The following is a 15,667-nucleotide window of genomic DNA, read 5'->3' on the forward strand; positions in this document are numbered from 1 at the left end:
TCCTGTTGTCCCGGTCTATGTTTCTATACTAGTTTCATTCTACATAAGCCTACAGCCTAATTTTATATTGTTGATGTGCTATTTTCTACTGTGTCCTGTCCTTTCACTGAGTTATTGAGCGTGTAGCCTATATAATCTTCTGTCACAATAAATCATTGTGTTCAATTATTGTTAAAAAATAATAATAATTTCTTGTTCTGTGCTACTTTTATGAACTCATTACTCCGTCTCACACATTGGCTACACGTGGTTTGAACAGCAGGGGTGGGGCCGCTGCATAAACTGTGTCCTGACATTTCATCATTCAACTGTGGATGTGTCAACAGTCTGTTCACCAGTGGTTCTGGCCTCTGCAGTAGGCTATTGTCTACACACCTGTTCTCTGTAGGGATTTGAGGCACATGATCCACTGAGTGCTTTCTCAGAATAGGCTATTATGTTACATCAATGCAGGTAAATACAACCTCTCATTGTGGTAAATGCAGTATCCCTTTAAAAAAACAAACCTAAATACTAAGGTCAGGGTGGCCCTGGGATGAAACAACATTTTATAAAATAGATTCCTTTTTATCTACAGTAGAAATGTATAATATTAACCTGACTGAGCATCGTCATAATGCTGGCAAGAGACACAACCAATCGGATGTGCTGTTATTAGAAGCGATGTCTCCACGCTGGCCAATCAGGTGAACTTGTGCTGTAAGGACAAAGCAATCGGAGCTGTCTCCTCCTACGCTGCTTCCTGTCCCGAGCTGACCCCGGCTGACGCAAACTTGCATGTCCATAGCTGTGTAGGCAACGCCAGCCGCTTCGGGGGTCTCTCACGTCCATTCACCTCAATAGAAATTCTCTAGTTAGCGCACAGTCGTAGCACCTGGAGTGACATGGCGGAGATAACGAAAGGCGTGGAACAAGTCTCAGTGGGTAAGTTAGCCTCGCCGAAGCTAGCTAGCGGAGGCCAGCTCCCCAAAGACATGTGTGCTTTGCTTATTGCATCAGTTTCAGTCGTGTTAGCGGTTAGCATGTAGCTATAAGGCTGGTTTCTGGTTTTTTTTTAAAAGGTCTGGTTCAATGTAAACCTGAATGGTACAGATTTACACGGTAAAGAAGAAACATAGCGCGTCTGCTGTAATGAAGCTGACGGACACAATCTGAAGCTAAATCCCAGCTGTCAGTCAGAGGTGCAGCAGCTAACAGGCTGCGTCAGTCACTTGTATGGAGCCAACACCGCTTTGTAATTCTTCTCTCTGAACGTCAGAACATAACATAACAAGTGTATTTAGTATCGTCCCACCACTGTATGTTGAATTAAGATTAAAGGGACAACGAGGAGTTTCTCCATCGGCAGAACGAAAAATTCCGCTCAATAAAAAAGTCTCATGTGGATGAATCTACGTTGCCCACACGTGTTAAAGGGTACATTTTCGATAAATATATCGTTTTGTCTCGTTATTTTGTTATTATAAGTGGTGGTGGAAATGCTGGGCGAGCCGACCAGCGTTTCTTTACTTTCGGTTTCGCGGACGCTGCACGGCGGGTCATGAGAATAACGCCACCGGATCGCCGTTTATGGTCGGAACTACGGTATCTGATCGTCTTCGGACCTCTGACTTTAATTCTTGATGAATGAAAACCATGTGGACGTAGCATCCCTGAAGCCACCCATTGGTTTGGGGAGTCGTTTTTGTGACATATGGCGGCCTGAACAGCGCCATGTTGGATTTACCGGCCGAGAACCGCCCACTGGACCTGTCACTCAACGTTTCCGCGCCCTAATTGGCGAGATTTTAAACCTAATAATAGTAAAACGGTAGAGTTAAAAAAAAATGCACCCCCCTCAGAGTGTGTGCGGGGGTAGAAACTATCGGTTGAGACCAAAAAACGTGATGACACCAGGCTTTGATAATGTATAGTGAGGATGTAAAATCTGCGATTTTAACATGGGGGTCTATGGAGAATGCTGCTTTCTGACACCAGCCCCCAGTGGCAGCCGAGAGTATCTATCTATCTATCTATCTATCTATCTATCTATCTATCTATCTATCTATCTATCTATCTATCTATCTATCTATCTATCTATCTATCTATCTATCTATCTATCTATCTATCCTCATTTCAATGTTGGGTAATGGTGGGGCACACATGACTATTCATGTTCCTAAAGAACTGAGGTTACATCCAGGCCACTTCTACATTTTGTTGTGTGTCAGTAGTGAACAGGAAACAGTAGCTGCACAGTCAGTGGTTATGCTCTGTGTTTCATCATGGTGCAGAGTGAGTCATATGTTAGGACAAGGATATGGGATAGACAACTGTAAAAGCCTCTGGTAGAGCTGGTAAAGTCTAATGACAACCCTAGTAAGTGAATGTAGTGACTTCAACACTTGAGCAGCTATACTCTACATGGAGGATTTGCCATATGCACAGTACGTATTCCATGCATTAGTAGTGCAAATCACATCAGATTGAATACAGTGTGAATACATTGTCACACACTGAGAGCCAGGCCATAATATCCAGCATCAGTTGGAAGCTAATCCCCTGCAGACATTACTACTCAATTTTCCGCCACTAGGGGACTGTCAGTCAAAACAGAAGACAGAGGTTGGTGACATGGTGAAGTAGGAGTTGTCCTCATCACTCAGCGTCTCAGCTACTCCTCATTCATGATGCCTCTAATATTATATAAGAAATATAATATAAGAAGCTGTAATGCTACCAGCTATCATGTAGCTGCTGACCAAAAATGCATGCATAATCAATGCAGCTCTGGTGTTTTTTATGAAAAAGGACAAATTAATTCCTATAACAGCTGGGTAATCATGTTTCCGCCTCTGTTTCTCAGGTGAGCTCTATGTGTCCGACAAATGTGGGAACGACCAGGATGGAGACGGCACGGAGCAGAAACCCTTCAAAACTCCTCTCAAGGTCAGCAGTCAGACGTTTCTTATAAAAGTACATTGAGTAAAAATGCAAGTGTGTTATCACAAGATGACTGTGGTAGGAAGGAAGTTGCCTTTTATGTTACTTGAGGTAAAATCCTTGGATACTTTCTGCAAGTCTCCTACTAAGTAAATGTAACTAAGTATTTTACTTAATTGCAGCACTGGAAGTCATAAATAGCATAATGTACTCCTGTTTCATGTGGTGTTTAAAATACATCGTTCAAGCCGTGCTGTTAGTGTCAGCAGCTCACTGTGTTTCTGATCCAATCCTCACAGGCTCTCATCTTTGCTGGGAAGGAGCCGTTTCCAACCATCTATGTAGAATCACAGAAGGAGGGAGAGGTTGGTTAAAAACTTCAGTTTTTATTGTTTGTGTTGCACTTTAATTTTATTTTCTCCTGACTAAAAACACTAGGAATGATCCTCTCTTGGTTTGCATGAAAAAAATTCTGCATCATCTGTTTTTTAAATCCTAATTCATCCCCTCAGTCGAAGGTTGATGTCTCTTGGGTTTTGTGAATCAGCGTTGCATCATTCAAGATAAAACTTAACCTCATATTGTAGAAAGTCCAAAGTCTGTGGATGACCAGAAGAAACTGATAAGCTTTTATTAACTCAATCTTTTCATGGATGTGTTTGTCCTTCAGCGTTGGGCGGTGATCTCCAAGACGCAGATGAAGAACGCAAAGAAGGCCTTCAACCGCGAGCAGATGAAGAGTGATGTCAAGGACAAGAAGGAGGTGTGTGTTTGTGTGTGCTGTGCACGTCATATGAGCTGCTGCCCTGTTAATGGACAATTTCATGTTTTCCCTTTTAATTAGTGAGTCATTAAAATCCAAAGCAGGATATTTGTTTTTCACTCTGGGTGCTATCTTATTTCTTTTTTGCTATTTTAAAAAATATATATAAATATTCAGGCCTCACTTGTAAATGAGATCTTGATCACACGGGGAATTCCTGATTAAAGCTACAGTTGGTAAGTCAACGAAAGTGAAAGTCTGCGAATGAGTCAGAAATTTCAAACGATACACTGGGCCTGTCCCAATATGCACACGAGATCACACTTACACACTTGGGCACTTGGCGTGCGCGTTCATGGGCTTAGTGTCAGTGCGCAAGTGTGTCCCATTTCTCCAACGACCGCGCTTGATTTGCACTTTACCCACACTTACGGTAAGACCACATCGGAGCGGTATTTGGCCAGGTATAAATCCCACAATGCACCACGGTGATGTCTGCCGTCACCGGGAGCCACAAGCCACGTTTGGGAAATGCCATTGAATGAATTTCAATAAAATGAAATTGACATTTGTTTTATTTTCTTACGGAGTTGGGCTTACACATTTATGATTTGAATCTTGTGCATACAGACACTTGGAGTAGATAAGACTGTGATTCAGCAGCACTGTTTATTAAAACTGTTGCTGTGCTGTGTGTGTAGTTGCGCAAGTGTGCACAATGGCACAGGCTGCACTTGTCAAGTATGTCCCGATTGCTTTTAAATATCCCCACGCCGTGCTTGGCCAATTATTACATGCTTGCACACTATATGCAAATGTACGTTCTGCCAGCAAAACGTCACCAAAGTGTGTGTGTGTGTAACCAAGCGCACTGATCCAAGTGTGGAGAAATGGGACAGCGCCACTGTCAGGTCCAAACCTCTGCCAACCTCTGGAACGGAATTGGGAGCGCTGGATTCTGGCAAATACACCATTACAGGCTGTAGGTGGAGCCAGAGGAGTTGGATTTTGTCCTAAATGATCAATTTCATGTACTACTATCAGAATATATTGAGAGTTCCAGCAAATATAATTGTTACCAACTGAAGCTTTAAATAAAGATTAGAATAATAAAGTGTTTGCTCCATGTTGTTGCAGGCAGAGGACAATGAGAGGAGAGAGAAGAACCTGGAGGAAGCCAAGAAGATCACCATCGAGAAAGACCCCAGCCTGCCTGAGCCTGAATCGGTCAGACATTCACACTCGCACTCTTCCAAGCATTTTTAAAGACTCCTGATGTCCTGTATCCAAATATTTAATCAGTTGGTTATACCATTATAATGCAGTTTGACGAGAGATTAAGAAATTAAGAGAGATTAAGAAGAAGCTCAGGTGAAGCTCCGAGCAGCTCGAGGAGGAGGGCTGCTACTGCAACGAACAAACACCCAGACTCTACCTTTAAGTTGATTTGAATAGGTTTCGATGATGACGATGACATGATCAAACTGTTATGACATTGATAATGCAAGCAGCTTTGTGTGGCTTTTAAAAAGAAGCAACTCAAACACACTGTTATTTCTAAACCATTCAAAAAATGTTTAGGGCTGCAGACACGAAGCCTCTTTCAAACCAGGGTGACCTTGTTTGGCATTGTAAATGCTCTTACAACACAAACAGTCTAATCTAATGTTTGAAAAGCTTAGTCTGAAATCATGATGCAGTTGATAATCTTTGATTGAACGAGCTAATGATGTCTGTGTTTTCCAGGTTAAAATTAATTTTCTGGAGCCAAAGAGAGGCCAGAGAGTCAAAGTGTTTGGATGGGTTCATCGCCTCAGGAGACAGGGTGAGGACAGTAACACATGAAAATAAAAATGATAAATTCATGGAGATGTTTTTTTGCGTTGTCGGTGTTGACTGTAGATCTTTGTCTCTTCCAGGGAAAAACCTGATGTTCATTGTGCTGAGAGATGGAACTGGTTTCCTCCAGTGTGTCCTGTCTGATAAACTGGTACAACTCTAAAACTCATCACTTTTGCTCTTTTTAAAGAGGGTTCCATTAGTGTAATGTCATTTTTTGGTATGCACTACTGTGATGGAACAATTCAAGATGAGACACAATGGTAATACTTTTAAAAGGTTTAATGTAGGGGTGGGAATTGAGAATTTAGAATGAAAAAATTTAGAAAGAATTTAGCTATTCTAATTCAATATTCCTTATTTATCTGATTCCTTATCAATGATCTTATCAATTCTCATTGGGTGGGGGGAAAATAGAGAAACTGGTTTGTTTCCATGAATTGTTCTAACAGTAATAAGTAGACGGGGCGTGCCTGTAGAGTTTAACACTATAGACCATTGTGGCCTGTGGGCCAGCTGTGCTTCCAGGAATTGTTACATATAACATTCTTTTTTTAAAGTATATTTTTCGGGCATTTTTTGCCTTTTATATGATCCAAATAAAGCATCGTGTTGTAGAAAGTCCATAGTCAAAACTATAAGCTACAGAGTTCTGAGACAGCTCAGCATTTGGTGGTGGTGTAAGCTTCAAATGTACAAATCTGTAACTTTGACCTTTGTGGAACGTTATTGATGCCATTTTGTAGCTGAGATTGTGTTTGTGACCGACTTGTTTTCTTCTGGACTTCAGTGCCAGTGCTACAACGCCCTGCTGTTGTCCACAGAGAGCACAGTGGCTCTGTACGGAACAGTCACTCCAGTTCCTGAGGGGAAACAGGTAAACAACACACACACACAAGTCCCAGTCACCATGATATCCATATAAACAAGCTGTAGGTCAGTGATCATCAGTAATAATGTCTGCCTTTAATGATACTAATCTCAGAGCAGTGTGGCTCACCAGTTTAGTTTATTATAGTGATACAAGCTGTGATGTAATTATTATATGCCCTGTTCACAAACTCAGGCTTCCTATCACTAGTGCTGTCAGAGAAAAGTGTAACTTATGTTCCACCTTCTTCAATGTGGCTAACTGTTGGACAGACTGAATGAGACATTTAGAGACATGAAGTTTTGTTTAAAAGAATAATAAACATGGACATTGATGGAGACATGCAGCAGTAAGGCAGGATGGGTACAGTTTGATCAGTGAGTTGTTGTGTTCCTCCCCCAGGCGCCAGGAGGCCACGAGCTGCACTGTGATTTCTGGGAGCTGGTGGGTTTGGCTCCAGCGGGCGGCGCCGACAACCTGCTGAACGAGGAGTCGGACGTGGACGTCCAGCTGAACAACCGGCACATGCTGATCAGAGGAGAGAACGTCTCCAAGGTCCTCCGAGTCCGCTCCGCCGTCACGCAGTGCTTCAGGGACCACTTCTTCAGCCAAGGATACTGCGAGGTGAAGCACCGCAACTGACATGACAAGTTATTCACTGATACAGTCTTTATTTTATTCATATTTAATGAGCAGAAAGCAATGAACTAAATATTTAGTGAGAAAGTTTCTCACTTATAAATGTTTCAATTTCATTTATTTAAGAAATGGGACAGTACATATTTGTGGGTATTCATAATGCAAATATGAATGAGATTAAAGCCATATGGCTTCTTTCCATCTCTTGTCCCATTGGCAGCTAGGTTGCAGTTGACAGTCATATCAACAGACATATTGTAACATCACCCAGGGCAGCTAACATCAACTGTGATGACCTTCACTAAAATAAACAAGCAGCAGTCCTGTGTGGTCTGTGCAGCTGTAGCTAGGAAACTCCATCTTAACAAGTCACTAGGCGCATGACTGAATTATTAGTGTTGAAGTAGTTTGACTAGAGAATCTCCTTCAGGCAGCAGAATAAAGCTTAGGTTTCCTCCTGCTCCGCCACTTGGTTTGTTTGCACATTCAATCAGTAGGTTTCTTATCTAAAACCTCAGTAGAGCTTTGCCAAACATGAGTCCACCACCAAATCTGCTTATCAGCTCATTTCATTATTGACCACCAAAGCCAGGTTATCTTAAAGTTACAATCCTCAAGGTTTCAGTCTGGGGGATTTTGCAACTGTTAAGTTTGTTTCCTTGCTGAGGTGTTGGAGTGGTGCAGCCTGCTCTTCATCTCACAGTTCCTCGCAAAATAGATCAAGTTTTAGGCTAATAAGAAGTGCTAATAAAGAGATCACTCTCTTGTTTGTTGAAGCATTTTTAATCAACTCTTGGGGGTTACTTTTAACCACAGTGATCAATACACGCTTCTTATTGTCATGTAGTCACAGCAGTCATAGCAGCAGTAGGAGGAAATGTTTGTTTTAATAAGCAGTAACTTAATGTAGCTGCAGAAAACACAGAGTTACGAATACAGTAACTCTAGATGATCACATCTAACATGCTGCTGTGATGCAGCTTCTCTAACTGCTCTTTGTTTCCTGGTGTAGATCACTCCTCCGACCCTGGTGCAGACTCAGGTGGAGGGCGGCTCCACGCTCTTCAACCTCAACTACTTCGGCGAGCAGGCGTACCTGACGCAGTCCTCCCAGCTCTACCTGGAGACCTGCATCCCCGCGCTGGGCGACACCTTCTGCATCTCCCAGTCGTACCGAGCCGAGCAGTCCCGCACCCGGAGACACCTGTCGGAGTGAGTGGGCTCACAAACACACACACACACACAACACTGTCATTCTGCCCTGATTCTCAGTGTGGATTAAAGGGATAGTTCACCCAAAATTCAAATTTCCCTCATTATCTACTCACCCTCATGTCAGTTAAGAGCTGTGAGAATTTTCAGAGTCCTCCGTGCCTTCTCTGAGTTACGGGGGGGTCTGTGCAGTAGTATTTGTCCATATAATGGTTGTGAATGGATACCAACTTTCTTCGTCCAAAAAGACACACCAAAAAAACATCCAAATACCTCCATACTGCTTGTCTGTAATGTCCCTCTTGTATTGAAGCCCCGACATGAGAAATTGTTCCGAAAAAAATTAAATAAATCTATATTTTAAGCTTGTTTGTAGCGGAAGCTCCCAGTGTCTCAGTTCACTGCTCTTCCTGTGTCAGTGCAAATCTCGCGGGATTTGTACTGACCGGCAGAACAATTTCTCATGTCGGGGCTTCAATACAAGAGGGATGTTTTTTGGTGTGTCTTTTTGGACGAAGAAAGTTGGTATCCATTGACAACCATTATATGGACAAATACTGCTGCGCGGACCCCCCCGTAACTCAGAGAAGGCACGGAGGACTCTGAAAATTAGTCAACATAAGGGCGAGTAGATAATGAGTGAAATTTGAATTTTGGGTGAACTATCCCTTTAAGTCTTTGAAGAGCTGCAGAGAAACCTCATGCTGGGATCCCACTGGATGCAGATCCGTTGCGTTTCCGCTCCGTACTCGCCGTCCGTCAACACCCACCGATTGTGTTTGTGATGCACACTGTTGTGGCTCCGCCGGACAGTGGGACTCATGAGGACCCATGAAATCTCACCAATGCACGCATAATCACGCAATATAGCGGGATTTAGAACCACAAAACCAAAAACTGTTAATTTAATCCAGAGGAGTAGTAGGAAAACATATCAGCTCCGCTACCGTGCCGGAGCGGCAGCACACGCAGCCGGTGGAATTTAGCCGTCAGTCTGTCCTGAACGAAATTCTGCTCTCCTGTCTCTGTGAAACAGGAAGTACAGCAAGTTAATATCACACCTAACATACTCTCTACAAAGCCTGGAGACACATTAAGATGTTGTCAATCAGGTCAGCTGTCTCCTTAACCTGCTGCACCCAGTAAACCTGTTCAGAGACACCTGACAGGTTTTTCTCTCCTAACACACTAGATAATTCTAATAATTATGTACCGTAGATCAACAGGCTTTTAAACTGTAAGAATGTTTCCCATTGTTCCGTTAAAAGGCTCCCACTAAACCAGGAAAACTGCATTTGTGGAAAGCAGAAAAGCATTAGTGGCTCCAAGAGGGAGTTTTTAAAAGTCTGATGAGTTGCCTCCAGTGAAGTTATCGTTAGTCTGAACAGTCACAAATCACATGAAACCCGATCGAAACCAGCCTTCGGGAGGTTTCAAATCGCATTCAGACAGATGCTTCTCAGTCCAAACACTCAGATCGGTTTTGACTGTCCATGACGTCACTCTACGCCATGCCAGACTGCCTTCAGTCCGCCCGCCTATTTTGAGTTGTGGAGCGATATCAACGGAACGGAGCAGTCAATGGAAGACGGACGAAAACAAATGCCTCATTAATCTGTGGGGAGACGGCTCATGGATGGCTCCGTTGCTGTTGTTCTTGTTGCTGTCGCAATTATATGACGTCACACAATACACACGCCGGATGACACCTCCGCACCTACGTCGTTGCTACAGCAACCTGTCAGATCGGTCAATAATGTGGCCCAGTCTGAACAGAGCCAAATACGATTTGGACACTTGCTAAAAACTGTGTGGACAGTCAGCCCTTAAAATCTGACTAGAGAAGGAATCTGATTTGAGTCAGATTCGCCTGCAGTCTAAGTAACGTCATTGACAGGAAATGATAACTTCAAAATCCAATAAATAAATCCAAAATCCATTGGTTCATGTATGAGGGTGAACAGCAGCTGCACGTCTGCCCCCTGCCTGTTGTTTAACATAGGAGCAGGAAATGAGAACTCTCTTCCATGCTGTGTGTGGTGTATTATTCATGTGCTTGATCACAGCGGAGCTTCTGTGTCACAGTTTGGTGAAGAACACGATGCAGCTGCCTGTTAAAGCTGGACTGTGCTCCTTTCTCCTCTGTGATTGTATTTAAAAAACACTGCAGAACTTGACCTAGTAACACAGTAACTGTTACAAAGCAGCATGTACCGAGCTCTCTGTCTATTCCAAGTCTTACGTTGCCCTTTTATTGTCCATCAACAACACCACAGCCACAAGAGGTTGTTCAGGTCTTCATCTCTCTAAGCTTAAGTGTCTGTGTCACAGTGACCATAGCTGTGTCATCTGATAACACAATAAAGCGAGCAGCACACAAATGTGTATTGGGGCTACTGATGTAGTAGGCAAGGCAACAGTTACACAGGACAAACATTTAACAGGAAGAACTGGAAATGGAAAACATAAAACAGCATAAAGACATGTATTTTAAAAGAATTAAAACAAAACCCAGAATAGTAAAAATTGTAAATTTACAATTAAAAGCAAGATAAAAGAATAAAAAAGTACAAGAAAAAACAAAACACTAAAATAGAGCATAAAATACTGTTGATGGTCACAATAAATCTAAGTGAAATGTTGCATATGAATTGCCTGAGAAAAGAATATAATTAGTCCCTGTGGTGATTTAATTCTGTATTATAATTATTAATCTTCTCTTCTCTTCCAGGTACACTCACGTCGAGGCCGAGTGTCCCTTCATCTCGTTTGATGATCTTCTGAATAGACTGGAGAACCTGGTGTGTGACGTGGTGGACCGAGTGCTCAAATCCCCGGCCGGACAGCTGCTCTACGACATCAACCCGGTACAGAGTGTTTTTAATATGGGCTTCAAGCTTAAACAGAGTGTTTAACTGTGTTATGGAACCTTCATCAGTAATATAGTTGGTGTTAAACAGTAACAATAGCAGTGCTGTAATGTTGAGCTTCAGTCTTCATTCTTGCCCTTAAAACAGAAACTCAGGCTCCATGTAAACAGGCTGCTGTGGAGTTTTTGATCACATTGTCTTCACTGGCAGATCCATATTTAGTTATATGTAGCTGTATATGTACTGACAATGTTTTCTTTCCAGAACTTCAAACCTCCCAAGAGGCCGTTCAAGAGGATGAACTACACCGATGCCATCGAGTGGCTCCGAGAGCACGACATCAAGAAGGACGACGGCACCTACTACGAGTTTGGAGAGGTGACCACGGAACATGAGCCACAATCACACATCTGTCTGAATATACAACACACACATCAGTCTCTGAGTCAGTCCACTGTCGGTTCAGGTCTCTTTTTTAATATAAAGTAGGTTTTATTTGAAGGGCAGTGTGTGTATAGTACTACTATTAGTAGTTCCACGGTCATTGTGATCAACAATTCACTCAGAGCTGAACCAAAATGATGCTGTTAGATTAGAAAACTTTATTGATCCCCAAGGGGAAACTGCTTTGCCACGCAATAAAAACACAAACATCCACTTAACAAACAATACAAACAATACAAATGTTGGAATGACACTGGGAGACAGCAGACAATGAGAACAGCTATTTCTGTTTGTTGCTTGTTGAACAGGTGGTTTAATAAAGTTATAGGCCTTGTACTTTGTTGCACTACAGTAATGTTTAGTAATACTTAAACTGCAGTAATCCTCCATATCTTATCTTACCTTCACCTGCCAGCCTGGGGATTGGGTAGCACTACTACTAACTGAGTCATGAGGCTTTTTACAGCATTACATTAATGTACATAAACAGAAAAAGATTGAAGAAGTGTTTACTCAATCAAGTAAAAAGTAGACTTTTTTAATCAAAATGGTCTTAGTTTGATTATGAATCAAAATATATAACCTGTGTGTGTCTGTGTGTCTGTCTGTCTTACAGGACATCCCTGAGGCTCCAGAGAGGCTGATGACAGACAGCATCAATGAGACCATCCTGCTGTGTCGTTTCCCAACCGAGATCAAATCCTTCTACATGCAGCGCTGCCCTGAGGACAGACGCCTCACCGAGTCGGTACGAACATCCGTCACACTAGAACCTAGTTAAAGCTCTGCAGTCAGCAGCTGACAGTGTGACCTTCTCAATGAGCTGATTTGGCCCATGTATGTGTGTTGGTGTCCCTCCTTCTGCCCCTGTAATGCAGTAAAGTAGTACAACAACATGTCTAACCCTATAGGCATAGAACACAACAACGAGGGGTTCACTGCGAACTGGCACATCCAGTACCAGAACCACTTGAACACCCAGGGAGCTGAGCTCAGACAAGTCTGACATGAAATGTACTGTACATTAATAGACAACTGTATATAATGTACTTACTCATGAGCAGTGCTGTGCTAGTTACTTAAAAATACTAACTAGTTACAGTTACTAGTTACTTCATTAAAAAAGTAACTCAGTTACTTAAACCAAAAAGTAATGTGTTACTGATAAAGTAACTTTTTCGTTACTTTAAAACGTTTTTTTTTTCCCCCCAATGCTCCTGATAAATAAAGGTTGATTGAATTCCCCTCTAACCGTCATTTCAGTTCTGTGCTGATGCTGATTAAAAAACATGTGTTTTTATGCTGCATATGTCAGCAGCAGCTTGACCTAACAGAACTGCAAAAAAATCTTGAGGATAATCTGGACTGAGTTACATTCAAGCAGTAATTTTTTTCGATCGATCAGCTGTGTTTACCGTTTCAGGTGTCATAATTGGAGTCCGTCTGTCGGACTCGAACGGCAGCTCCAACCGCTGCTGCTCGGGTGGAGTGGGTGCTTGTGTGTCTCGCTGTGACTCTCGAGCTGTGTCCCAGTGCAGGGGCTGCAGCCTGAACTGGGACACAGCTTCGGTCTCGGATGCTGCGTTAGCTAACGTTACCTTAGCTCGCCATCATGCCGTGCACTGACCTGCCCTGACCTGTCCAGTCCTCTTCATGGAGCGTGTTTGATTGCAGTGGGACGCTAGAGGGCGGCCACCAAGCGCTTTGTTTTTCAGTGTCAGTGCTCTGTCTTTCTTTCAATTCAATGAAACTTTATTGATCGCTAAGATGTTATGGGAAGTGTGCCGCTGAAAAAAGTAACGGCGTTACTAATAACGCGTTACTACCCAACACTGCTCATGAGGCATTTAACTAACACAGTTAGCACTAATATATTATTTAATGAAGCTGAAGTAGTGCCGTTTGTAACGCTGTTATAATAAATGACATCAATATTCTGCACACACGCATGGGAAGTTGGATTTCCTAGGAAGAAGAAGAACCACAGTGGCGAATAAAGACAGAGGGAGGGCTGTGCAGGAACCTTCAAACTGATGAGTCACTGTTCTGTTCTGCAGGTGGACGTGTTGATGCCAAACGTTGGTGAGATTGTCGGAGGCTCGATGCGTATCTGGGACGCTGAGGAGCTGCTGGAAGGATACAAGAGGGAGGGGATCGACCCCACCCCATACTACTGGTACACTGACCAGGTAAAGAAACCCATCCCCGTCATCTGGAAGGACACTGACTGTCTGTAGCGCTGCATGATATACTCACTAAAAATCATCTTGACACCTTGCAGTTTAAGAGCAGTTAGATACCTGACTTTGTTGTGACCAGTACTTTAAAGGGACATTGTGTAACTTCTCCTGTTATCTATTCATGAAAAGTATGTTTTTCATTAATCAGTAATAGGGATGCCACAAACGATTATTTTGATAGTCGACTAGTCACCGACTATTTTTTTTCGATAGCTGCTCTTATATACCATCATTAGCTTTCAGCTTGAAGTGTTTAAGGTATATGCTAACTAAAAATAAAGACAATTAAGATGATAGTTGATTAAACTTTTAGCAACAAACAATTCTTTAACTGTAGCAAGTGCAAACAACTGAGTAAAATAAGGATAAGGCACTGGCCTAAACACCAAAATAAATACTTAAGGTTTTTTAGGTTTTTCTTTCCTTCATTTGTCTCTGGCATCAAACATAGCTACATTTAAATATAATGAGGTAGACACCTGAAACTAAGGAATTATTCACAATAATAAAGTTTTGGTCTCACTAAAATATAACTTGTGCTCAGTGTAAATAATAGTCGTTCTGTTAAAAATCTAATAGTTTATGAGACAATCATCTTGTCTGAAAAAATGTAAATGTCCCTTTTTACTGTCGCAGAAGGAGAAACATGTAAAGACTCCACCGGATAGTTCTGTGTGAAACTGTCAAATAAAAACAAGTGAATCTGAGGTGCAGCTCAAACTCTGCCAGGTGCAGACTGTGATGAGAAGCTACCGGAAAATATTGACGTAGTTTTACGCCGGGAGAGAAGACTTCCTCGTTTAGATGAGCGCTCATTACGTGACGAGGACCGCTGTGACCGGAAGCTGTAATGTTCCAATATTCTCCGACACCGACTCTCAAAGTCCGCGATTTTATTATTAAATGACGAAAGGCTGTTCTTGGAATGGAGCGTTGCGCTGACGCTGCATTCACCTGCAGTCGGGCAGACGGCCGTCGGTAACAAACCAGATGTCATTTTAGTCACAGAAGTCCAGAGAAAGCCTGTAAAACGTACAGACGTACAAACGTACGTACAATATGATCGCCATGACAACATATTGTCATGTGTATTGTTTTGCCTCGTGCTGACGGACCACTTGTTTACATAGAGGCTTGTTTATGCCGCTACGTGCAGCGGCTGTTGGCTGTCTGCCCAATTTCAGGTGAATGCAGCATGAAAAATACCATTGAGTTGCTTGTGATATACAACCGCACCGCTAGATGGGAGGAATTCCTACACAATGTACCTTTAATAGTGACAATGTTTTTAATCAAACTTCTTCAGTGAGTGGCCCAGGTTGAAGTCCTGAAAAAATGGTCAGGTCTAATAATTTCCAATAATTTCCAAAGCTTCTTGACGGTGACAGTGTACAGGTGACATGTGCCTCACTGTGTCTGTTGTAGTGATGGTGTGTATTGACAGGCTGCTGCCGTATGTGTGTGTGTTTCAGAGGAAGTATGGCACCTGTCCTCATGGTGGTTACGGCCTGGGCCTGGAGCGTTTCCTCACCTGGCTGCTCAACAGACACCACATCAGAGACGTCTGCCTGTACCCACGATTCATCCAGCGCTGCAGACCCTGAACACACACACACACGCATACATTCACTCTTTGTGTATCTGGACCGCGTACTTTAGCCATAAATCGTGTTGCTACATCAAATGTAAAACAATTCAACTTCCTGTAATGTTCCCATCTCCTCACCTGTTTCTCACCTTCCTCCTCATTTGTTCCCACTTGAAACCTGAAACAGACCATTTCTGCCTCTGCTCGTGCTCGATGGCTGATTATTTAACCAGTAAGAAACACTGTAGTTTCTTGTGATTATGCAGTGTACCTGCAAGT

At 42.6% G+C, this 15,667-nt stretch overlaps 1 protein-coding gene across 1 annotated transcript; it reads left to right on the forward strand.

Annotated features, from left to right (window-relative positions):
- Positions 1 to 760: 760 nt before the first annotated feature.
- Positions 761 to 15,425, forward strand: nars1 (asparaginyl-tRNA synthetase 1). Its single transcript, XM_085794225.1, has 15 exons — positions 761 to 924; positions 2,846 to 2,928; positions 3,222 to 3,287; positions 3,593 to 3,685; positions 4,823 to 4,912; positions 5,432 to 5,510; positions 5,605 to 5,675; positions 6,315 to 6,401; positions 6,798 to 7,019; positions 8,047 to 8,246; positions 10,978 to 11,113; positions 11,381 to 11,494; positions 12,177 to 12,308; positions 13,618 to 13,749; positions 15,273 to 15,425. The coding sequence occupies exons 1-15, from the start codon at positions 885 to 887 to the stop codon at positions 15,402 to 15,404; spliced, it is 1,677 nt and encodes a 558-aa protein (XP_085650351.1). The 5' UTR covers positions 761 to 884; the 3' UTR covers positions 15,405 to 15,425.
- The last annotated feature ends 242 nt before the right edge of the window (positions 15,426 to 15,667 follow it).

Source organism: Trachurus japonicus, chromosome 12, assembly GCF_045865225.1.
Source record: "Trachurus japonicus isolate A0001 chromosome 12, Traja_1.0".
Lineage (NCBI taxonomy): Eukaryota > Metazoa > Chordata > Actinopteri > Carangiformes > Carangidae > Trachurus > Trachurus japonicus.